We start from the raw sequence: 24,752 nt of genomic DNA, 5'->3' as shown, positions 1-24,752 counted from the left end.
CCCGTGTCTCTCTCCCCCCCCCTTGCCCCCCCATGCCCCCTCTCCCCCCCTCCTTGCCCCCCCCGTGTCTCTCTCTCCCCCCCTCCTTGCCCCCCCGTGTCTCTCTCTCCCCCTCCTTGCCCCCCCGTGTCTCTCTCTCCCCCTCCTTGCCCCCCGTGTCTCTCTCTCCCCCTCCTTGCCCCCCCCGGTCTCTCTCTCCCCCTCCTTGCCCCCCCGTGTCTCTCTCTCCCCCTCCTTGCCCCCCGTGTCTCTCTCCCCCCCCTTGCCCCCCATGCCCCCTCTCCCCCCCCTCCTTGCCCCTCCTTGCCCCCCCGTGTCTCTCTCTCCCCCTCCTTGCCCCCCCCGGTCTCTCTCTCCCCCTCCTTGTGCCCCCCATGCCCCCTCTCCCCCCCTCCTTGCCCCCCCGTGTCTCTCCCCCCCTCCTTGCCCCCCCGTGTCTCTCTCTCCCCTTCCTTGCCCCCCCGTGTCTCTCTCTCCCCCTCCCTTGCCCCCCCGTGTCTCTCCCCCCCCTCCTTGCCCCCCCCGTGTCTCTCCTCCCCCCTCCTTGCCCCCCCGTGTCTCTCCCCCCCCTCCTTGCCCCCCCGTGTCTCTCCCCCCCCTCCTTGCCCCCCCGTGTCTCTCTCCCCCCCCTTGCCCCCATGCCCCTCCTTGCCCCCCCGTGTCTCTCCCCCCCTCCTTGCCCCCCCGTGTCTCTCTCCCCCCACCTCCTTGCCCCCCCGTGTCCTCTCCCCCCCTCCTTGCCCCCCGTGTCTCTCCCCCCTCCTTGCCCCCCCGTGTCTCTCTCCCCCCCTCCTTGCCCCCCCGTGTCTCTCTCCCCCCCCTTGCCCCCCATGCCCCTCCTTGCCCCCCCGTGTCTCTCTCCCCCCTCCTTGCCCCCCGTGTCTCTCTCCCCCTCCTTGCCCCCCCGTGTCTCTCTCCCCCTCCTTGCCCCCCCGTGTCTCTCTCCCCCTCCTTGCCCCCCCGTGTCTCTCTCCCCCTCCTTGCCCCCCCGTGTCTCTCTCCCCCTCCTTGCCCCCCCGTGTCTCTCTCCCCCTCCTTGCCCCCCCGTGTCTCTCTCCCCCTCCTTGCCCCCCCGTGTCTCTCTCCCCCTCCTTGCCCCCCCGTGTCTCTCTCCCCCTCCTTGCCCCCCGTGTCTCTCTCCCCCTCCTTGCCCCCGCCGTGTCTCTCTCCCCCTCCTTGCCCCCCCGTGTCTCTCTCCCCCTCCTTGCCCCCCCGTGTCTCTCTCCCCCTCCCTTGCCCCCCCGTGTCTCTCTCCCCTCCTTGCCCCCCGTGTCTCTCTCCCCCTCCTTGCCCCCCCGTGTCTCTCTCCCCCTCCTTGCCCCCCGTGTCTCTCTCCCCCTCCTTGCCCCCCCGTGTCTCTCTCCCCCTCCTTGCCCCCCCGTGTCTCTCTCCCCCTCCTTGCCCCCCGTGTCTCTCCCCCTCCTTGCCCCCCGTGTCTCTCTCCCCTCCTTGCCCCCCGTGTCTCTCTCCCCTCCTTGCCCCCCCGTGTCTCTCTCCCCCTCCTTGCCCCCCCGTGTCTCTCTCCCCCTCCTTGCCCCCCTAGTGTCTCTCTCGCCCCCTCCTTGCCCCCCCTAGTGTCTCTCTGTCCCCTCCTTGCCCCCCCTAGTGTCTCTCTTCCCCTCCTTGCCCCCCCCTAGTGTCTCTCTTCCCCTCCTTGCCCCCCCTAGTGTCTCTCTTCCCCTCCTTGCCCCCCCTAGTGTCTCTCTTCCCCTCCTTGCCCCCCCTAGTGTCTCTCTTCCCCTCCTTGCCCCCCCTAGTGTCTCTCTTCCCCTCCTTGCCCCCCTAGTGTCTCTCTTCCCCTCCTTGCCCCCCCTAGTGTCTCTCTTCCCCTCCTTGCCCCCCCCCTAGTGTCTCTCTTCCCCTCCTTGCCCCCCCAGTGTCTCTCTGCCCCTCCTTGCACCCCCTAGTGTCTCTCTCCCCCTCCCCCCAGTGTGTGTCTTTCTCTCTCTCTCTCTCCCTTTCCCCGGTTGCCGGTTCTTACCCGGGATGCCACCGCCCTCCAGCGGGAGCAGGGTGTCGGCGTTGGTGGCCAGGAAGATGCAGGCGGGATCCTGAAGGTAGCGGGCGGCCCGGCACAGCTTCAGGTAAGTGAAATGCTCGTCGAAGCCGATCAGCACCGCGCCCACGGTGGGGTCGAGCGGCTCGGCCGCCCAAGCCTGCATGGGCCCGGTGCTGGGGGTGAGCTCGGGGCCGGGCCCGGGGCCGGAGCAGGCGATGCCCTGGGCCTGCAGCTCCCCGCGGAGCGCCGCGCTGCCGATCAGGTAGACGGAGCGGCGGAGCCCGGCCTCCTGCCGCAGGTAGAGTGCGGCGCAGGGCGCGGTGGCGAATACCTGCTCCGGCCGCGCCTCGAAGCCCAGGCCCCGGAGCTTGTCGCCGTACATCCGCCGGCTCTTGGTGCTGTTGTTGGTCAGGAAGAAGACCCGCTTGCCCCGCTGCTGCAGCCGGTTCACCAGCTGCGCGGCCCCGGGATCGCGCTCTCGCCCTTCCACAGCACCCCGTCACAGTCAAAGACCAGCGCTTCCACCGAGGCCAGGAGCTGCGAGGCGAGAACCGCCGACAGCGGCAGGCAGGCGGCGGTGGGCATGGCGAGCGGGCGGGTAAGGCGTTGGCCTAGCGAGGCCCGGTAAATACAGGCGGCGGGCCCCGCCCCCTGAGGGCAAACCCCGCCTCTTGAGGACAAGCCCCACCCCCCCGTCATAGCCCCGCCCCCATGAGGAGAAAACCCAGCCATAGCCCCACCCCCCTGAGGGCAAACCCCGGCATAGCCCCGCCCACACCCTGGCCCCTGAGGACAAAACCCCGCCCACACCCGGCAAAACCCCGCCATAGCCCAATCCCGTCATAGCCCGTGGCGTGCCGTTTTACCTTCAGACGGAGGCGGAGGTCCCCAATGGGGGGCTCTCTATGCGGGAGTCCTCCCTTGTTCTATTGGGGACTTGGCCTGGAGGGTGTTGCACAGGGCGGTCCCGTGCAATAGGTACTTAAGTAGGTTCACGGACTCCCAGACCGCATGTTTGTTCTGCGGTCTGGAGGAGTCCGTATTTCATATTTATATCGAATGTGAGAGGTTGCAGCCCCTCTTCCATTATTTGAAGGGGCTGCTCCTCAAGTTTTGGTTGCACTTCAGTCCCACGCTCTTGATCTACGGTCACCCGGTGCGGAGGGGAGCGGGCAGGTTGGAGGACCTCCTCGTGGGTCTGCTCCTGGGCCTGGCCAAGAAAGCCATTAATTGGTCCAGGCAGCGGGCGGTCAAGGGGGTCGTCCGGCCGGATTGCCTCCCTCTCTTCCGTGGCCATGTTCGCGCCCGGGTGGCCCTGGAGCTGGAGCACGCGGTGTCCGCCGGCGCGCTCGATCACTTTCGTGACCGGTGGGCGCCGCGGGGACTGGAGTGCATAATTGGGCTGGAGAACCAAATTTTAATTTGATTATTAAGGTTTATTTGAAGTGTTATTGGTTTATTTACAGTTTTAATGGTTTATTTACAGTTTTTATTTGTCTAAATTTATGTTTTCACAAAAAGAGGATCCCGTCATAGCCCCTCACGCCCCTGAGGACAAACCCCGCCCACACCCGGCAAACCCCGCCCCCTTCCCACATGACAGCAGTGACGACACTCCAAGAAGTGCCCTTCAGGCCCAGGCTCCTGATCTTTGGGGGGTTGTTGGGGGGCAGATCGGCGAACCTCCTCGGACTGCCCCTGGGCCTGGCCAAAGTGGCCGTCAACTGGTCCAGGCAGCGGGCGCTCATTCGGCTTGACCCTCTTCCGCGGCCACGTTGGCGCCCAGGTGGCCCTGGAGATGGAGCATGCGGCGTCCGCCGGCACGCCCGAGGCCTCCCACGGTGGGCGCCGCGGGGACTGGAGTGCATCATCATCCCTGGAAATACAATTTTAATTTAAGTTGTTCAGCTTTATTTAATGTTTTTGTTAAGTTACAATTTATTTGTTTGTAGTGTGCATCAAAAGAGAGCACTCCAAGAAGTACTTCATTGGCTGTAAAGCGCTTTGAGATGACTGGTGGTCGTGAAAAGCATTATATAAATGCAAGTCTTTCTTTTTCTGAGTAACCCCGCCCCTGGCCAGCCTGACCCCATAAACCGCACCGTCCTCACAATCCCCCCCAAACCCTCCTCACAATCCCCCAAACACCTCACAATCCCCCCAAACCCCTCACAATCCCCCCAAACCCCTCCTCACAATCCCCCCAACTGCTCACAATCCCCAAACCCCTCACAATCCCCCAAACCCCTCACAATCCCCCCAAACCCCCTCACAATCCCCCCAAACCTCTCACAATCCCCCCAAACCCCTCCTCACAATCCCCCCAAACCCCTCCTCACAATCCCCCCAAACCTCTCACAATCCCCCCAAACCCCTCCTCACAATCCCCCCAAACCCCTAATCACAATCCCCCAAACCCCTCACAATCCCCCAAACCCCTCACAATCCCCCCAAACCCCTCACAATCCCCCAAAACCCCTCACAATCCCCCCAAACCGCTCACAATCCCCCAAGCCCCTCCTCACAATCCCCCAAACCCCTCACAATCCCCCCAAACCCCTCACAATCCCCCCAAACCCCTCACAATCCCCCCAAACCGCTCACCATTCCCCAAGCCCCTCCTCACAATCCCCCAAACCCCTCACAATCCCCCCAAACCCCTCACAATCCCCCCAAACCCCTCACAATACCCCCAAAACCCTCACAATCCCCCCAAACCCCTCCTCACAATCCCCCCAAACCCCCTCACAATCCCCCCAAACCCCTAATCACAATCCCCCAAACCCCTCACAATCCCCCAAACCCCTCACAATCCCCAAAACCCCGCACAATCCCCCCAAACCGCTCACAATCCCCCAAGCCCCTCCTCACAATCCCCCAAACCCCTCACAATCCCCCCAAACCCCTCACAATCCCCCCAAACCCCTCACAATCCCCCCAAACCCCTCCTCACAATCCCCCCAAACCCCCTCACAATCCCCCAAACCCCTCACAATCCCCCCAAACCCCTCACAATCCACCCAAACTCCTCCTCACAATCCCCCCAAACCCCCTCACAATCCCCCCAAACCCCTCACAATCCCCCAAACCCCTCACAATACCCCCAAACCCCTCCTCACAATCCCCAAACCCCTCACAATCCCCCAAACACCCTCACAATCCCCCCAAACCCCTCACAATCCCCCAAACCCCTCACAATCCCCCCAGACCCCCTCACAATCCCCCAAACCCCTCACAATCCCCCCAAACCCCTCCTCACAATCCCCCCAAACCCCTAATCACAATCCCCCAAACCCCACCTCACAATCCCCCAACCCCTCCTCACAATCCCCCAAACCCCTCCTCACAATCCCCCAAACCCCTCCTCACAATCCCCCAAACCCCTCACAATCCCCCCAAACCCCTCCTCACAATCCCCCAAACCCCTCACAATCCCCCCAAACCCCTCACAATCCCCCCAAACCCCTCACAATCTCCCCAAACCCCTCACAATCCCCCAAACCCCTCACAATCCCCCCAAACCCCTCACAATCCCCCCAAACCCCTCACAATCTCCCCAAACCCCTCACAATCCCCCAAACCCCTCACAATCCCCCCAAACCCCTCACAATCCCCCCAAACCCCTCACAATCTCCCCAAACCCCTCACAATCCCCCAAACCCCTCACAATCCCCCCAAACCCTTCCCATCCACATTCGAACCTTTTCTTAATTCCGTAGCATCTACAAGCCATTCAGCTCAACTGGTCTAAAGTAGTGTTTATACATAAGAACATAAGAAACAGGAGCAGGAGTAGGTAATTTGACCCCTCGAGCCTGCTCCGCCATTTAATAAGATCATGGCTGATCTTCTACCTCATCTCTACTTTCCTGCATTATCCCCATATCCCTTAATTCGCTTAATATCCAAAAATCTATCGATCTCTGTCTTGAATATACTCAACGACTGTGTCTCCACAGCCCTCTGGGGTAGAGAATTCCAAAGATTCACCACCCTCTGAGTGAAGACATTTCTCCTCATCTCAGTCCTAAATGGCCGACCCCTTATTCTGAGACTGTGACCACTGGTTCGGGACTCCCCAGCCAGGGGAAACATCCTCCCTGCATCTACCCTGTCAAGCCCTGTAAGAATTTTGTATGTTTCAATGAGATCACCTCTCATTCTTCTGAATTCAAGAGAATATAGGCCTAGTCTACTCAATCTCTCCTCATAGGACAATCCCCCCATCTCAGGAACCACTCTGGTGAACCTTCGTTGCACTCCCTCTATGGCAAGTATATCCTTCCTTAGGTAAGGACACCAAAACTATACACAATACTCCAGGTGTGGTCTCACCAGGGCCCTATATAACTGCAGTAAGACATTTTTACTCTTATACACAAATCCTCTTGTAATAAAGGCCAACATCCAAAGATGTGCGGGTTAGGTTGATTGGCTATGATAAATTGACCCTTAGTGTTAGGGGGATTAAATACGTGGGGTTACGGGGATAGTGTGGGATATGTGTTGGTGTAGGGGTTACGGGGATCGGGTGGGATATGTGTTGGTGTAGGGGTTACGGGGATCGGGTGGGATATGTGTCGGTGCAGGCTCGATGGGCCGAAATGGCCTCTATCTGCATTGTGGGGTTTCTGTGATTCTGTGATACCATTTGCTTTCCTAATTGCTTGCTGTACCTGCATGTTAACTTTCAGTGATTCGTGTACAAGGACACCGAGGTCCTTCTGAACACCAACATTTCCCAATCTCTCACCATTTAAAAAATATTCTGTTTTTCTATTTATCCTACCAAAGTGGATAACTTCACATTTCTCCACATTATATTCCATTTGCCATGTTCTTGCCCAATCACTTAGCCTGTCTATATCCCCTTGAAGCCTCCTTGCATCCTCCTCACAACTTACATTCTCACCCAGCTTTGTATCATCAGCAAACTTGGATATATTACACTCGGTCCCCTCATCCAAATCATTGATGTAGATTGTGAATAGCTGAGGCCCAGGCACTGATCCTTGCGGTACCCCACTAGTTACAGCCTGCCAACCCGATAATGACCCGTTTATTCCTACTCTCTGTTTTCTGTCCGTTAACCAATCCTCAATCCATGCTAGTATATTACCCCCAATCCCATGAGCCCTAATTTTGTTTGATAACCTCTTGTGTGGCACCTTATCGAATGCCTTCTGAAAATCCAAATACACCACATCCACTGGTCCCCCCTTATCTATTCTGCTAGTTACAACCTAAAAAAATGAACGGATTTGGCAAACACAATTTCCTTTTCATAAATCCGTGTTGACTCTGCCCAATCCTATTATTATTTTCTAAGTGCCCTGTTACCACGTCCTCAATAATAGATTCTGGCATTTCCCTTCTACTGATGTCAGGCTAACTGGTCTGTAGTGCCATTTTCTCGCTCCCTCCTTTCTTAAATAGTGGGGTTACATTTGCCACCTTCCAATCCATGGGAACCGTTCTAGAATCTATGGAATATTGGAAGATGACAACCAATGCATCCACTATCTCTATAGCCACTTCTTTCAAAACCCTAGGTTGTAGGCCATCAGGTCCAAGGGATTTATCGGTATTCAGTCCCATTAATTTCTCCAGTACTATTTTTTTACTAATACTAATTTCTTTCAGTTCCTCATTCTTGCTGGACCCTTGGTTCTCCTCTATTTCCGGGAAGATTTTTGCGTCGTACCACAGGAGCCCGGACACACGTACAAATAAGAAATAGTAAGTTATTAGGTGGGGTCAAACTAAGAGAATACAGGATGGTCTAAGATGGGCTTACAGTGTATGTATGTGAACACACGAAGCATAGTAAACAAGGTAAGTGAGCTGCAGGCACAAATAGCCACCTGGGAATATGATGTTGTGGCAATAACTGAGACCTGGCTCAAAAAAGGGCAGGATTGGGTATTAAATATTCCCGGTTATAAAGTGTTCAGGAAAGATAGGATGACATGTGGCAGTATTGGTCAAGGAGAATGTTGCAGTGCTGGAGAGGGAGGATGTCCTGGAGGGGTCAAGGACAGAATCTATATGGCTAGAGTTAAGAAATAATAGAGGTGCCATTACACTACTAGGTGTATTCTATAGACCACCAAATAGTGGGAAAGATATGGAGGAGCAAATTTGCAGAGAAATTAGAGAGAGGTGCAAGAACGATAGAGTAGTAATAATGGGGGACTTCAACTATCCTAATATAGACTGGGATTGTAATAGTGTAAAGGGCAGAGAAAGGGAAGAATTTCTTAAGTGTGTTCAGGAGAACTTTCTTGATCAGTATGTTTTCGGCCCGACAAGGGAGGAGGCATTGCTGGATCTGGTTCTGGGGAATGAGGTAGGTCAAGTGGAGCAAGTGGTCAGTAGGTGAACATTTATGGAACAGTCATCATAGTATCATACGATTTAGATTAGCTATGGAAAAGGACAGGGAGCAATCTAGAATAAAAATGTTTAACTGGGGGAAAGCCAATTTCAGTGTGATGAGAACGGATCTGGCCCGGGTAAACTGGAATCAAAGATTGGCAGGCAAAACTGTAATGGAACAACAGGCTGCCTTTAAAGAGGAAATAGTTCAGGTACAGTTGAGCTACATTCCCACTAGGGGGAAAGGTAGGGCAACTAAAGTCAGGGTCCACGGATGACGAAAGAGATAGAGAATATGTGAAGCAGAAAAAGAGCGCTTATGACAGATGTCAGGTTGCAAATACATCTGAGAATCAGGCTATATATAGAAAGGTCAGAGGCGAAGTGAAAAAGAAAATAAGGAGGGGCAAAGAGAGGGTATGAGAATAGAATGGCAGCCAATATAACAGGTAATCCAGAAGTCTTCTACAGGCATATAAATAGTAAAAAGGCAGTAAGAGAAGGGGTGGGGCCTATTTGGGACCAAAAAGGAGACCTATGCATGGAAGCAGAGGGTATGGCTGAGGTACTAAATGAGTACTTTACATCTGTCTTCACCAAGGAAGAGGATGCTGCCATAGACATAGTGAAGGAGGAGGTAGTGGAGACACTTGAGAGGATAAAAATTGATAAAGAAGTGATGGAAAGGCTAGTTGTACTTAAAGTAGATAAATCCCCAGGAGCAGATGGGCTACATCCTAGGTTGCTGAGGGAATTGAGGGCGGAAATCGCGGAGGTACTTGTTGTGTATGTAACCTGTTCCACCTTAAGAGAGCTTAAGCCTGTTCCACCTTAAGAGATGTACTACTTTCTCAGGCTGCTGTAGACGTAATACCGGGGGTGAACACACCGGTATATAAGCACTGTGCAGTAATCTTGTATTCAGTGTAGTCCCTACCTCCAACCAGTAAAGACCTGTTTTATTGTTACTGATTAAGTCTGAGTATTAATTACTTGAACAACTCACAGACTTAACAGTACTGGCCATAATCTTCCAATCCTCCATAGATACGGGGGTGGTGCCAGAGGACTGGAGAATTGCAAATGTTACACCCTTGTTCAAAAAAGGGTGTAAAGATAAACCCAGCAACTACGGGCCAGTCAGTTGAACCTCAATAGTGAGGAAGCTTTTAGAAACAGTAATCAGGGGCAAAATTAACAGTCACTTGGATAGGTGTGGATTAATTAAGGAAAGCCAGCACGGATTTGTTAAAGGCAAATCGTGTTTAACCAACTTGATCAAGTTTTTTGATGAGGTAACAGAGAGGGTTGATGAGGGCAATGCGGTTGACGTGGTGTACACGGACTTCCAAAAGGCGTTCGGTAAAGTGCCACATAAAATGCTTGCCAACAAAGTTGAAGCCCATGGAATAAAAGGGACAGTGGCAGCATGGATACGGAATTGGCTAAGTGACAGCAAACAGAGTAGTGGTGAACGGTTGTTTTTTTAGTCTGGAGGAAGGTATACAGTGGTGTTCCCGAGGGGTTGGTTCTAGGACCACTACTTTTCTTGATATATATTAATGACTTGGATGTTGGTGTACAGGGCACCATTTCAAAATCTGCAGATGACACAAAACTTGGAAGTATAGTGAACAGTGAGGAGGAGAGTGATAGACTTCAAGAGGACATAGACAGGCTGGTGAAATGGACAGATACGTGACAGATGAAATTTAATGCAGAAAAGTGCGAAGTGATACATTTTGGTAGAAAGAATGAGGAGAGGCAACATGAGCTGAAAGGTACAATCCTAAAGGGGTTGTACGAACAGAGAGACCTGGGGTATGTGTGCACAAATCGTAGAAGGTGGCAGGGCAGGTTGAGAAAGCAGTTAAAAAGGCTTACGGGAGCCTGGGCTTCATAAGTAGAGGTATAGAGTACAAAAGTGGAAATTATGATGAACCTGTATAAAACACTGGTTCGGCCCCAACTGGAGTACTGTGTCCAATTCTGGGCACTGCACTTTAGGAAGGAAGTGAAGGCCTTAGAGAGGGTGCAGAAAAGATTTACGAGAATGATTCCAGGGATGAGGGAATTCAGTTACGTGGAGAGACTGGAGAAGCTGGGGTTGTTCTCCTTGGAGCAGAGCAGATTGAGAGGAGATTTGATAGAGGTGTTCAAAATCATGAGGGGTCTAGACAGAGTAGATAGAGAGAAACTGTTCCCATTGGTGGAAGGGTCGAGAACCAGAGGACACAGATTTAAGGTGATTGGCAAAAGAACTAAAGGCGACGTAAGAAAAAACTTTTTTTATGCAGCGAGTGGTTAAGATCTGGAATGCACTGCCTGAAAGCATGGTGGAGGCAGACTCAATCTTATATTTCAAAAGGGAGTTGGATAAGTATCTTAAGGAAACACTTGCAGGGCTACGGGGAAAGGGCGGGGGAGTGGGACCAGCTGAGAGTCGGCATGGGCTCGATGGGCCGAATGGCCTTCTTCCGTGCTGTAACCATTCTATGATTTTAAGTGGAAACGGTTTCTACACATCCACCTGATCAATCTCCTTCATAATTTTAGACCTCTATCAGGTCACAGAATCTTACAGCACAGAAGGCCATTCGGCCCATCGTGCCTGTGCCGGCTCTTTGAAAGTGCTCTCCAATTAGTCCCACTCCCCCTGCCCTTTCCCCATATCCCTGCTAATTTTCCTTCACAAATATTTATCCAATTTCCTTTTGAAACGCCTTCTCTTTAATCCTATCCCAGCACAGACCAACCCCTACTCTACACAAACGATATAAATACAAGTTATTATCCACTACTTGGAGGTATTACCCGCTTAAAATGGATTAACGCCTGCATCAGGATTGTGGACAGAGAAACAACATACTATTCTCACAAACTGTGATTTCTAAGTTCAAAAAAGTATAGTGGCATAGGACAAAAAGAGCCACGAATGAAGTACGTTATTTGCTATAATAATTCACTAGACTGTGATCTTCTGTCCAGTTCAATACAGTATATTCTCTCGTACACATCAGAAAATATATAAAAAGTCAACTCTCAATTGCTGAAAAATGGACAAAATAAAGTGTGGAAAATAACATTCACCTGAGCACAAACCCTGTACTTTATATATTTTCAAGGTATTAAGGGGAACTGAGAGGGTCGATAGAGAGAAACTATTTCCGCTGGTTGGGGATTCTAGGACTAGGGGGCATGGTCTAAAAACTAGAGGCAGATCTTTCAGGAGTGAAATTGGAAAACACTTCTACACACAAAGGGTGGTAGAAGTTTGGATCTCTCTTCCACAAGCAGCAATTGATGCTAGATCAATTGTTCTTTTTAAATTTGAGATTGATAGCTTTTTGTTAACCAAAGGTATTAAGGGATATGGGCCAAAGGCAGGTATATGGAGTTAGGTCGCAGATCAGCCATGATCTCACTGAATGGCGGAACAGGCTCGAGGGGCTGAATGGCCTCCTCATGTTCCTAAATACTGTATACCACTTTTATAAATGGCATTAAGGATTTCAATTAATTTTGATCAAGTGTAAAGCAAACATGAGAACTCAGCTGGGATTCCCTCCCCAGCCAGTCCATCTGGTTTTATCCCAGGGTGAAATTTCCTGGTGGCAGCCGTGGCTCAGTGGGTAGCACATCTCGCCTCTGAGTCAGAAGGTTGTGAGTTCAAGGTCCACTCCGGGGACTTGAGCACAAAAATCTAGGCTGACACTCCAGTGCAGTACCGAGGGAGTGCCGCACTGTCGGAGGGGCTGTATTGAAGGAGTGCTGCACTGTCGGAGGGGCAGTACTGAGGGAGCGCCGCACTGTCGGAGGGGCAGTACTGAGGGAGCTCCGCACTGTCGGAGGGGCAGTACTGAGGGAGCGCCGCACTGTCGAAGGGGCAGTACTGAGGGAGCGCCGCACTGTTGGAGGGGCAGTATTGAGGGAATGCTGCACTGTCGGGACACAGTACTGAGGGAGCGCCGCACTGTCAGAGGGGCAGTACTGAGGGAGTGCTGCACTGTCGGGGGGCAGTACTGAGGGAGCGCCGCACTGTCGGCAGGGCAGTACTGAGGGAGCGCCGCACTGACGAAGCGGCAGTACTGAGGGAGCGCCGCACTGTCGGAGGGGCAGTACTGAGGGAGCTCCGCACTGTCGGAGGGGCAGTACTGAGGGAGCTCCGCACTGTCGGAGGGGCAGTACTGAGGGAGCGCCGCACTGTCGGAGGGGCAGTATTGAGGGAATGCTGCACTGTCGGGACACAGTACTGAGGGAGCGCCGCACTGTTGGAGGGGCAGTACTGAGGGAGTGCTGCACTGTCGGGGGGCAGTACTGAGGGAGCGCCGCACTGTCGGAGGGCCAGTACTGAGGGAGTGCTGCACTGTCGGAGGGGCAGTACTGAGGGAGCCCTGCACTGTCGGAGGGGCAGTACTGAGGGAGTACCGCACTGTCGGAAGGGCAGTACTGAGGGAGCGCCTCACTGTCGGAGGGGCAGTACTGAGGAAGCGCCGCACTGTCGGAGGGGCCGTACTGAGGGAATGCTGCACTGTCGGAGGGGCTGTACTGAGGGAGTGCTGCACTGTCGGAGGAGCAGTACTGAGGGAATGCTGCACTATCAGAGGTGCCGTCTTTCGGATGAGACGTTAACCCGAGGCCCTGTCTGTTCTCGCAGGTGGACGTAAAAGATCACACGGCACTATTTCGAAGAGCAGGGGAGTTCTCCCTGGTGTCCTGGGGCCAATATTTATCCCTCAACTAACATCACTAAAACAGATTATCCAGTCATTATCACATTGCTGTTTGTGGGAGCTTGCTGTGCGCATATTGGCTGCCGCGTTTCCAATAGTGTCTCCACTTCAAAAAAAAGTACTTCATCGGCTATAAAGCGCTTTGGGCGGTCCGGTGGTGGTGCAAGGCGCTATAGAAATGCAAGTTCTGTCTTTTTCCCCTTCAGAACCACAGTGGACTACACCTCCCAGCCTGCCCCGCGCCGACCCGCGCAGCCGCAGTAACATGCGCATGCGCACGGGCGGCCGCGGGCTCCACCTTTGGCGGCAGGTCGTAAAGCCGCCATTTTGTGCTCCTTGCGACAAGTGGGAGGAGGTCCCGATGAATTCTGAGAATACGGCAGAGAGGCGACGGGCGGCGGGCCCGGGCAGCGAGGAAGGTAACGCGAGGCCGCGGTTCCGCCTCCGGGCCTCAGGGCATGCGGGCCCTTTTTTATTCACGGGGACACCCCGGGACCGGAGGCGCTCAGGCCTGAGAGTCAAGGCCAGGGTCAGTCAGCCTGGGGCTGGAGGCCGATTTCAAGCGGGACCCGGACTCGGTGCGTCTGGTGACCGGTTGCTGCTTAAACCCGGGGCCTTCGATAAATCACCGCCCACCCGTGCTCCGCCGCTCACACCCCCATCATCTTTATACCGAGCACGGGGGATAGTGGCCGCAGGCCTGGGCTGTGGTATATGGTCCGGGCTTGACCTGCCGAGTATTCCCAGCATTTTCTACTTTTATTTATGGCGTCTGGTGGTCACTAGAAAGGCAACAGAGGGCAAAGACTTCCTAGATCCTCGCAATGGCCTCAGCAAGAGCTACAAATTCACCATCGGGGGTGGGAGGGAATAACCATCATATATATATATATATTTAAAAATCTGTGCAAGCTTCCTGCCTACAAAACCTTACTTGTGTCAGTACCCTCGCCTTTGAGTCAGAAGGTTGTGGGTTCAAGTCCCACTCCAGAGACTTAAGCACGCTGCGCTGTCGGAGGTGGTGTCTTTCGGATGAGGCGTTAAACCGAGGATCCGTCTGCCCCTCTCGGGTCGACCTAAAAGATCCCACGGCACTATTTTGAAGAAGAGCAAGGGAGTTCTCCCCGGTGTCCTGGCCAATATTTATCCCTCAATTAACATCACAAAAACAGATTATCTGGGAGCTTGCTGTGTGCAAATTGGCTGTCGCATTTCCTACATTACAACAGTGACTGCACTTCAAAAGTAATTCATTGGCTGTACAGCGCCTTGGGACATCCAGCGGTGGTGAAAGGCACTATTTAAATGCAAGTCTGTCTTTCTTACTTCCTGTTGTCACACTTAACTTTTTCATTATAAAGCCAATGTCTGCATTTATAGTGAAAACTGCCTATGTAAACGTGTCACTCTGTAATTACACCCTACCGCCAGTGGTGGCACTATAGCACCTCGGTTTTGCATCTTCTAGCTACTCGGCCCAGACAGGCACTCCTATGTTCCAACCAACTGCACCCCACTTTCCAGATGCTCCAAGCTTTGGTATTTAATTACAAATAATATCAAACAAAGGTATATATCAAAATGTATGACTTTAAAATGGGGACGGAATCACACCTGCATGCGAGGGCTAGCACGGTGGCATAGTGGTTAGCACTGTTGCCTCACAGCACCAGGGACCCGGGTTCGAATCCGGCCTCGGGCGACTGTCTGTGTGGAGTTTGCACATTCTCCCCGTGTTTGCGTGGGTTTCCTCCGGGTGCTCCGGTTTCCTCCCACAGTCCAAAGATGTGCAGGTTAGGTTGATTGGCTATGACAAATTGACCCTTAGTGTTAGGGGGATTAAATACGTGGGGTTACGGGGACAGGGTGGGATATGTGTTGGTGTAGGGGTTACGGGGATCGGGTGGGATATGTGTCGGTGCAGGCTCGATGGGCCGAAATGGCCTCTATCTGCACTGTGGGGTTTCTGTGATTTCTGTGATCTGTGAATTATCCCCCACCCTCTAACCCCACTTCACCTGAAGACCACACTTGTTCTTGAATCCCTGTGTGCAGTGCTGGGGATATCAACTAGTCTTCAATAATTGTGTAAATAACTGAGAAAAAGGAAGGTTTTGGAGAGGGAGAAGGAAGAATAAGGAAATAGACGATGTATTTGGGTCTAAAGCAAACTCTGCAAAATGACAGGAGGTAGAGAAACAAATCTTCTAATGTAAATAACTGAATAGGAGGTTTTGAGGAAGACCAGTATTACTTGGGTCCTAAATTTTGTAAATTGGTTGGTTTATCATATCACAAGCCTGTCTGTGAGGTCTTTTATTTTCAGTATCCGTGACCATGTTATCTAACAACCATCGTGAAATGTTGCTTCAATAAATTGGCTGGATTTTAGAGATGGGTAAACTGCTGGTGCAATTGTCTCGCATTGGAACCGTAGTAAACATTGTGTGCGCGGGCAGGTAGTTGTTATTTTCAGCGGTGGTGGAAAACGAGTGGTAGAGGATCAGCCACCCTGCCCGATTTAGAGAGGCAAGTCGGGCAGGGTGTAGAACGGGTGGCTGATCTGCGACCACCTGTTTTGTTCCACAACTGAAAATTCGTGCAGTAGCCCTGTAGTGTGTCAGCCGTGGCTCAGTGGTAACACTCTCAACCCCTCAGTCCGAGGGTTTCGGGTGAAAGCACCATTCCAGAGACTTGAGTACGTAATCTAGGCTGACATTTGCGTGCAGTACTGAGGGATGCTGCACTGTTGGAGATGCTGTCATTTGGACAAGTCATTAAATCAAGGGCCCCTTTGCCTGTTCAGGTGGATGTAAACGATTGCTTGACATTATTTGAAGAATGGGCCAACATTTATTCCTCAACCAACACCACCAAAATGTATTTGTCGCATCTGACTACATTACAACCGTGACCGCGCTTCAGAAATAATTCAGTGGCTATGAAGCACTTTGGGATGTCTGGAGTACGTGAAAGGCGCTATAGAAAATGCAAGTTCTTCGAAAAGAATGTATCCACCAACTTAACCAGAAGCAATGCTACGGGAGGTTGGTAAGGATATAATATGTAAAAGAAGTTTGTGTCTGGGGCACAACTGCAAAGTGTGGGAACATGTTCATACATCTGTAGAGTACAAAACATTGGCTCAAATCTCCCATAAATAGTCACTCAATGGACCTGTTTTTCCAATTGCTAAAAGGCAGCTAATGAACAACCAGCAAATACGCCAAGAGGGAATTGGGTAAGTACCTGAAGGTACGGGGAAAGGGCGGGGTAGTGGGACAAGCTGAAGTGCTCTTGCAGAGAGCCGACACGGGCTGAATGACCTGTGCAACCATTCTATGACTCTATGGCTGCTATCTTCTACAAAGCCCTTTATGTAGGCATGTGCATACTTTGTACAGTTGAACCATGTTGTTTTTCCTTTTGCTTTCTGCTTCAGGTGAATCACTGCAGCTGCCCCTGACAGATGGCAGTCCTCGGGGGGGTACCACGCATTGGCAGCCTCCCATCATCTGTTGCTACCAGTTGCTTTGTGGTTCTGTTCAAGAACTAGTATTCAGTTATCAGCTGACCTACATTGGCTCCCAGTCTGGCAGTGCCTTGATTTTTAAAATTCACATCCTTGTTTTCAAATCATTCCGTGGCCTCACCTCATCCTATCTCTGTAACCTGCTCCAGTTCTACAACCCGTCGAGATCTCTGCGCTCCTCCAATTCTAGCGCCTTGCGCATCCCCCCACTTCCTTCACCCCATTATTGGTGGCCGTGCCTTCAGCTGCCTCAGCCCTAAGCTCTGGAATTCCCTCCCTAAACCTCTCCGATTCTTTCTCCTTTAAGAAGCTCCTTAAAACCTGCCTCTTTAACCAAGCTTTTGGTCACCTGTCCTCGTATCTCCTTCTGTGGCTTGGTGTCAAATTTTGTTTGATAATATGCCTGTGAAGTGCCTTGGGACGTTTTACTACGTTAAAGGCGCTATATAAATGCAAGTTGTTGTGGTTATGCACAACAACTCACACTTAATAGTGTCTTTAATGTAGTAAAATTCTCCAAATTGCTTCACAAAGGTGAAGATAACAAGAGCCAATAAATAGATCGAGAAGGATTGAGGTGGTACCCAAAATCAGTATCGAGAAGTAGCTTTTGAGGACGTTTTTGAAGCAGGAGCATTGCCACAGGAGATCTCGGAACACCCCAAAGTGCTTTACAACCAATGGATTACTTTAGAAGTGCAGGCGACAGGTTGCAAGGGGAGGGGGTGGTGGAGTTCGGGTGAGTGTTCCAGGAAGCAGGGCTGAAATGGCTCCTGTCTATACACTTTGCGCTCTCACTTCTTGCTTTGCTTGAATTACCCTGTCACTCTGCAGAAGTGGAGCATAGTGAAGGGGGTGTGCAAACAAAGGCAGAACTGAGAGAGAGAGCTTAGGGGGTGCACAAGATGTAGGGCTGTCTGGCATTGCAGAGGTAGGGAGGGGTGAGGCCATGGAGCGGTTTATACAATAAAGATTTCGAAATCACTTTGTTGGAGCGGCAGTGAAGGGAGAGACGGCAGAGCAGGATGGAATGATCAACTGTGTTGACTGTTGCTGAGAAGCCACAGAGGGCAAGAAAGGATAGCATCTTGCGGTCACAGAGGATGCAACTTGGTGACTTTGACCCTGAGCAGTCTTGGGACTGTGGACAGGCAGAACAAGATTGAAGGATTCTCAGAGGGAATAATGCTGAGGGTGGGCATAGAATGGGGTGGTGCCATGTGCAAGGATGTTGGCGAGGAAGAGCCAGTTGTTGGAAAGGATGAAAGGATCAAGGGTGTTCTTTTTTTAAAGAGCAGGGTGATGACACTCTTATCACAGAATCCCCCACAGTGCAGGTAGAGGCCATTTCGGCCCATCGAGCCTGCACCGACACATATCCCACCCGACCCCCGTAACCCCACGTATTTAATCCCCTAACACGAAGGGTCAATTTATCATAGCCAAATCAACCTAACCTGCACATCTTTGGACTGTGGGAGGAAACCGGAGCACCCGGAGGAAACCCACGCAGACACGGGGAGAATGTGCAAACTCCACACAGACAGTCGCCCGAGGCCGGATTTGAACCCGGGTCCCTGGCGCTGTGAGGCAACAGTGCTAACCACTATGCCACCGTGCCCCCCATGTTATGTTATGTTTCAGTACGCCTTCAATCATGAAGATAATGCTCACTTGGACACACAAATCGTTTAGTTTAATTTAATTTGGTCACATATGATTGGCTACAAACTTTTACATTTCAATAATAATTGAATCGAAGGCAAATAACAAAAAGAAAACAGCGAAAAAGTCCAACCAAACACAGCTGACTGCTTCATGAGACCAAATTGAGGAAATGTTCCGATGCAACTTGACTGTTCGTTATCCCACACTCAACTTTACAGCCAACCACTGGGACGTGTGAGGCAAAAGATTTCCTGCTATGTTTTTATTACCTTGTATCATATTTATAATATATTAAAAGTTTTGCATATTGCACATACTTGCTGTAAATATCACACTTTCTGTCACAGTTGCTGGTCGCACTTTGTTGATAACCTCCGCCATTGTTATAAAGTATCCTCCCGATCATCAGGAGCAATGCCACAGGAGCTCTTGGAACATCCCAAAGTGCTTTGGAACCAATGAATGAAGTGCAGCCAATGCATCCCACACGCGGGTCCCTCAAGCAGCAATTGAATGAAAGACCACATCATTTATTTTTTTTGGTAGTCTTGGTTGAGTTGAGGACTGTTGGCCAGGATACTGGTCAAACTCCCTGCTCTCCTAATAGTGCTAATGGTCTTTTATGCACAGGTGGATGGGGCCTCAGTTTAACACCTCATCCAAAAGATTGCACCTCCAACAATCAGCACTCCTTCAGTACTGCACTGAAGTGTCAGCCCGGATTAAATGGTCAAATCCGTACAGGGCGTGAACCCATGACCTGAATCACAGGGAAGAATGCTAACTGCTGAGCCAAGCTGAAACTAAGGTTTTATACAAATTCAATATTATCGCTCTTTTGTATTCTATACTTCAAGGTACCAAACTAAGGATTCAATTTTGGCTTTTTTTTGGCCTTATTTACTTACATTGCCACCTTCAATTACCTGTGTATCTGATCATCAAAATCCTTCTGTTCCTCTACGCCAGTTAAAATCTCGCCTTTTAAAGTGTATTTCCTTTACCGATCAGTACTTTCAAAGTGATTGACTTCAATATTTCCCACATTGAACTGCATCTGGCACCTACCCTACCCATCCTGCTTAGTCCATCTATATCCTGTAGTCTTTCACAATCCTCATCACATTCTGCAATGCCTCCCAATTTGCTGTCATCAGCTCATTTCAATATTGTGTTCTCAATCACCAAGTCCAGAACATTTTTGTAAATATATAACAAATAAGAGTAGCTCTGACGCAACCTCTGTGGAACATCATGTACTGTATATTTCCAGTCCAAGACTCTTCATTCTACCCTTATCCTTTGTTTTCTGTCCTCCAACAATTTCTCCATCCACATGGCCACACATCCCTTAATTCTTTGTGACATTACTTTTTTGCTATAAGTGTCTTGTGCATTATCTTAAAAATAATTTTTGAAAATCCATATCAACTATTTCCAATTTTATCTGCTCGCTTGTTTCTTCAAAGAATTGTATAAAGTTAGTGAAACCTTTTAGAACGCAAGTGCTGACTAGCCCTGATTTAACCAGCGATGCAGTGATAACTGAAATAAGACTAACTGCCCTATCATTTCCAGTCTCCTTTTTGAAGATGGAAGTCACATTTGCCATCCTCCAGTCCTCTGGCATAATTTTTCTTTCTGATTGTTGTTTTTTCCCTAGCTTCCATCAAGATCCTTGGATGTAATTCATGAGGTCTCAGTGATTTGGCGACCTTAAGTTTGAGTAAATTGTTTTAGTACCATCTCTGGAAATAATAATTGCTCCACACACACCTCTGGTGCTTCTATCCACCTCATCTATGAATTCTGAGGCAAAGTACTTTAGTATTTCTTGTTATTTCCTCACCCTCCAATACAAACGTACCTTCTTCATCCCTCAGCAGGTCTATTGTCTATCCTCTTAATACTAATGTGCCGTCAGAGCAGGAGTCGGCCCTTCAGACCCCTCAAGCCTTTTCCGCCATTCAGTTCGATAATGGGTGATCTGTACCTCGACTCCATTTACCTGCCTTTATTCCATATCCCTTGCCTAACAAAAACTTAACAGTAGAGTAATATTTGTTGTATTGTCTCTGGGTGGGGTTTATTTGCTGCGCTAACTCTGGGGTCTTCCTTGCAGAGGAGAATGATGTTCACAAGTGCGGCCGTTGTCAGGCGGAGTTTTGCAACCTGGAGGCTTTCATTACCCACAAACTGCGGAAAGCGTGTCAGCGGATCCAGGCTCTGTCCACAGGTGGCTCTGACCATCTACACGTTAACCAGGTAGTTGGTGTTTCTACTTTCATGTGTTGGAACTTCATGTGTGATCTATTTCTGTTCTTTGCTCTTTCCTCCACTCCCTGCTTTTGTTTCTCCTTCCCGCTTGTTTTTTTTGTTCCCTCTCTACTCCTGTCTCCTCTCCCTGCCTGCTCCCCTGCTCCGCCCATTCATATTTCCTCTATTACCACAGTATAGTACTTCAAAAGTACTTTATTGGCTGTGAGGCACTTTATGTCCTGAATTTCTTACCTCCCCACTCTTCTTCTCCCCCCCCCCCCCCCCCCCAAGCCCTTGCTCGCCCCCCCGCCCTCGCGCCCCTCTCTCTCTCGCTCTCCTTCCTTTGAAAAAACAACAAAGGATTTTGATTCTTTAAGAACATAAGAAATAGGAGCAGGAGTCGGCGAGTCGGTTATTCAGCCCTTCGAGCCTGCTCCGCCATTCCATGAGATCATGACTGATCATCTGCCTCAACTCCATTCACCATATCCCTTGATGCCCTTACTAGTCAGAAATCTATTGACTTCTGTTTTGAATATACCCAATGACTGAGCCTCCACAGCCCTCTGGGGTAGAGAATTCCAAAGATTCACCACCCTCTGTGTGAAGAAATTTCTTCTCATCTCAGTGCTGAATGGCCTACCCTTTATCCTGAGGCTGTGGCCCCTGGTTCTTGACTCCCCAGCCAAGGGAAACATTCTCCCAGCATCCACCCTATCAAGCCCTGTAATAATTTTGTATGCTTCAATGAGATCCCCCCTCATTCTTCTGAATTTAGTTTGATAGTTTACTCAGTCTCTTCTCATACGACAGTCCCGCCATCCCAGGAATCAATCCCATGAACCTTCGTTGCACTCCTTCTATGGCAAGTGTATCCTTCCTTAGATAAGGAGACCGAAATTGTACACTCTACTCCAGGTGTGGTCTCACCAAAGCCCTATATAATTGGAGTAAGACTTTACTCCTGTACTGAACGCCAGCATACCATTTGCCTTCCTAATGGCTTGCTGCACCTGCACATTCACTTTCAGTGACTCATGTACAAGGACACACAGGTCCCTTTGAGCATCTGCATTCTCCAATCTTTCACCATTTAGGAAATACTCTGCCTTTCTGTTTTTTCTACCAAAGTGGATAAATTCACATTTATCCACATTATATTCCATCTGCCATGTTCTCGCCCACTCACTGAGCCTGTCAAGACCCCCTTGAAGCCTCTTCACAACTGACACTGCCACCTAGCTTTGTATCCGCAGCAAATTTAGAAATGTTACATTTAGTCCCCTCATCCAAATCATTGATATAGATTGTGAATAGCTGGGGCCCAAGCACCGATCCTTGCGGTACCCCACTAGTCACAGCCTGCCATCCTGAAAAAGACCAGTTTATCACTACACTTTGTTTTCTGTCTGTTAACCAATTCTCAATCCATGCTAGTACATTACCCTCAATTCCATGTTCCCTAATTCTGTTCACCAACCTCTTGTGTGGGACCTTATCGAAGGCCTTCTGAAAATCCAAATACACCACATCTACCGGTTCCCCTTTGTCTACTCCATTAGTTACATCCTCAAAGGACTCCAATAGGCTTTCCCTTTCATAAATTCATGTTGACTCTGCCCAATCTTACTATTAGTTTCTAAGTGCTCAGTTATTGCATCCTTTCTAATAGATTCCAGCATTTTCCCAACTACTTAAATAGCGGGGTTACATTTGCAATCCTCCAATCTGCAGGAACCGTTCCAGAATCTATAGAATTTTGGAAGATGACAACCAATGCGTCCACTATCCCAATGGCCACCTCTTTCAAAACCCTAGGATGTAGGTCATCCGGTCTTTGGGATTTATCGACTTTTAGTCCCATTAATTTTGCTAGTACTGTTTTTTTTTACTAATAATAATTTCTTTAAGTTCCTCATTCTCGCATTTCTGGGAGGTTTTTCGTGTCTTCCTCCATGAAGACAGAAACAAAAGTATTTATTTAATTTCTCTGCCATTTCCTCATTCCCCATTATAAATTCTCCTGTCTCTGACTGTAAAGGACCTACATTTACCTTTGCCAGTCTTTTCCTTTTCACATACCTATAGAAGCTTTTACAATCCGTTTTTACATTTTTCGCTAGTTTGTTCTCATATTCCATTTTCCCTTTCTTTATCAATTTCCTGGTCCCCCTTTGCTGATTTCTAAAAAGATCCCAATCCTTGGGCTGACCACTTTTTCTGGCAACTTTATAAGCTTAATACTAGCTTTAATTTCTTTTGATAGCCATGGTTGGATCACTTTTCCTTTTGGGTTTTTATGCTCTAGAGGAATATGTTTGTTGCAAATTGTGCATTACTTCCTTGAATGTTATCCATTGTATGTCCACCTTCATACCTTTTAGTATAGTCTCCCAATCTACCATGGCCAACTTGTCCCTCATACCCTTGTAGTTTCCTCTGTTTAGATTGAAGACCTTAGTTTCAGATTGGACTACATCACTCTCAAACTTAATGTAAAATTCAATCATATTATGATCACTTGTCCCTAAAGGCCCCTTTACCAAAAGATTATTGATTAGCCTTTTCTCATTTCACAGTTTCAGACCCAGAATAGCCTGTTCCCTGGTTGGTTCCTCCACATACTGATCCAGGAAACCATCTCGCACACATTCCAAGAATTTGTCCTCCACACCATTAGTGGTCATTTGATTTGTAGGTGAAATGGATGGAGAAAGGGGTCTGGATGGTAAGGTTCCCTCTTTGGAAAGCTGGTGGAGGGAGCTCCTGTTTAAGTTTGATGAGGCAGCAGAGAGTCCTTTTGTTTTGTTTGAATTACCTTTCTAGTTGAAAGTGAAACATTTGTGGAGCTGAGGCAGGTACTGTCAGCCTGGAGCCCGGTGTGTGTCTCAACCTCTTCCCCTCTGTGCTTCCAGGAGTCTGTGTCCTTGGACTCGGCGCTCACTCTCACGCAGTTGGTTGTGGCTTCCCTAACACAGCCCGAAGCAAACAGCAAATCACACTCAGGTGAGGCAGTACCAGGAAGGATTTTCTTTCTATTGATTTTTCTTGTGTGAAGTTTTGTTCGTCAAGGTGAGTGTTGTCAGTTCCGGGGTTTGGAACACTTACAATTTCAGGCATCCAGTGCTGGCGTCAAGCACTCCCAGGTCAGTGGTGGTGTATGTGGTGAGACCGCATCTTGAGTATTGTATACAGTTTTGGTCGCCTTATCTGAGGAAGGATGTTCTTGCCATGGAGGGAGTGCAGCAAAGATTCACTAGACTGATAGCTGGGATGGCAGGAATGACATATGCGGAGAGATTGGGTCGATTGGGCTTGTACTCGCTGGAGTTTAGAAGAATGAGAGGGGATCTCATTGAAACTTAGAAAATTCTAACAGGACTGGACAGATTAGATGCAGGAAGGATGTTCCCGATGGCCGGGGAGTCCAGAACCAGGGGTCACAGTCTAAGGATAAGGAGTAAGCCATTTAGGACAGACATGAGGAATTTCTTCACCCAGAGAGTGGTGAACCTGTGGAATTCTCTACCACAGAAGGCAGTGGAGGCCAATTCATTAAATATATTCAAGAAGGAGTTTGATATATTTCTTAAGGCTAAAGGGATCAAGGGATATGGGGAGAAGGCAGGGACAGGGTACTGAATTTGGATGATCAGCCATGATCGCATTGAATGGTGGAGCAGGCTCGAGGGACCGAATGGCCTACTCCTATCTTCTATGTTTCTATGTCAGGTACGACACAGGTCAGATGCAGAGTAAAGCTCCCATTACAGTGTCCCATTAATGCTTCTTAATCCCAACATCAGGAGAGTGCCCTGAACTGCAGCTTTCCTGTCTGCTTTGCCAATGGTTTGGCTAATTAAGGGCAGTTTTGTACTGTGGCTCTATACGCACTAGAACTGGGAGGAGACTGGCCAAACTCATTTCATGTAGCACCTTTAGAACCAGCAGAGGGAGCCATTAATCCAGGCCCCAGAGTCCAATTCACTGCCCCACCCAATCACCCACCACATTTTATTTTCTCAAACTGGGAATTTTTGAGAGGTGAAAGTTGGAGACGTTTGGATGATGCTGTGGCTTTAAACATCGCAGTGTTCTAAAAGTCTCAGCTGTGTCGGGACGGTGCAGAGCTGGGCCTGTTTCAGGACTGGTAGCTGCACCTGTCTCGGCTCAGTGCCGTGCT

At 50.0% G+C, this 24,752-nt stretch overlaps 2 protein-coding genes across 4 annotated transcripts in view; one reads left to right on the top strand and one right to left on the bottom strand.

Annotated features, from left to right (window-relative positions):
* Positions 1-2,655, bottom strand: part of pgp (phosphoglycolate phosphatase) — a 7,912-nt gene extending 5,257 nt beyond the window's left edge. Inside the window, 2 exon segments of the mRNA XM_086000148.1 lie at positions 1,982-2,470; positions 2,473-2,655. Of these exon segments, the coding sequence (XP_085856274.1) occupies positions 1,982-2,470; positions 2,473-2,584 (601 nt within the window). The 5' untranslated portion in view covers positions 2,585-2,655.
* A 10,776-nt stretch (positions 2,656-13,431) lies between these two features.
* The window catches only part of e4f1 (E4F transcription factor 1), a 30,811-nt gene continuing 19,490 nt past the window's right edge, over positions 13,432-24,752 (top strand). For all 3 annotated transcript variants that reach the window (XM_086000143.1, XM_086000144.1, XM_086000142.1), the window contains exons 1-3: positions 13,432-13,529; positions 20,433-20,575; positions 23,485-23,575. In XM_086000143.1, coding sequence (XP_085856269.1) covers positions 13,472-13,529; positions 20,433-20,575; positions 23,485-23,575 — 292 coding nt within the window. In that variant the 5' untranslated portion in view covers positions 13,432-13,471. The remainder of the gene's footprint in view (positions 13,530-20,432; positions 20,576-23,484; positions 23,576-24,752) is intronic.

This window comes from Somniosus microcephalus, chromosome 11 (assembly GCF_052327205.1).
Source record: "Somniosus microcephalus isolate GS21.2 chromosome 11, FLI_Smic_1.0, whole genome shotgun sequence".
NCBI lineage: Eukaryota > Metazoa > Chordata > Chondrichthyes > Squaliformes > Somniosidae > Somniosus > Somniosus microcephalus.
This window is presented reverse-complemented; position numbering and strand designations above follow the sequence as displayed.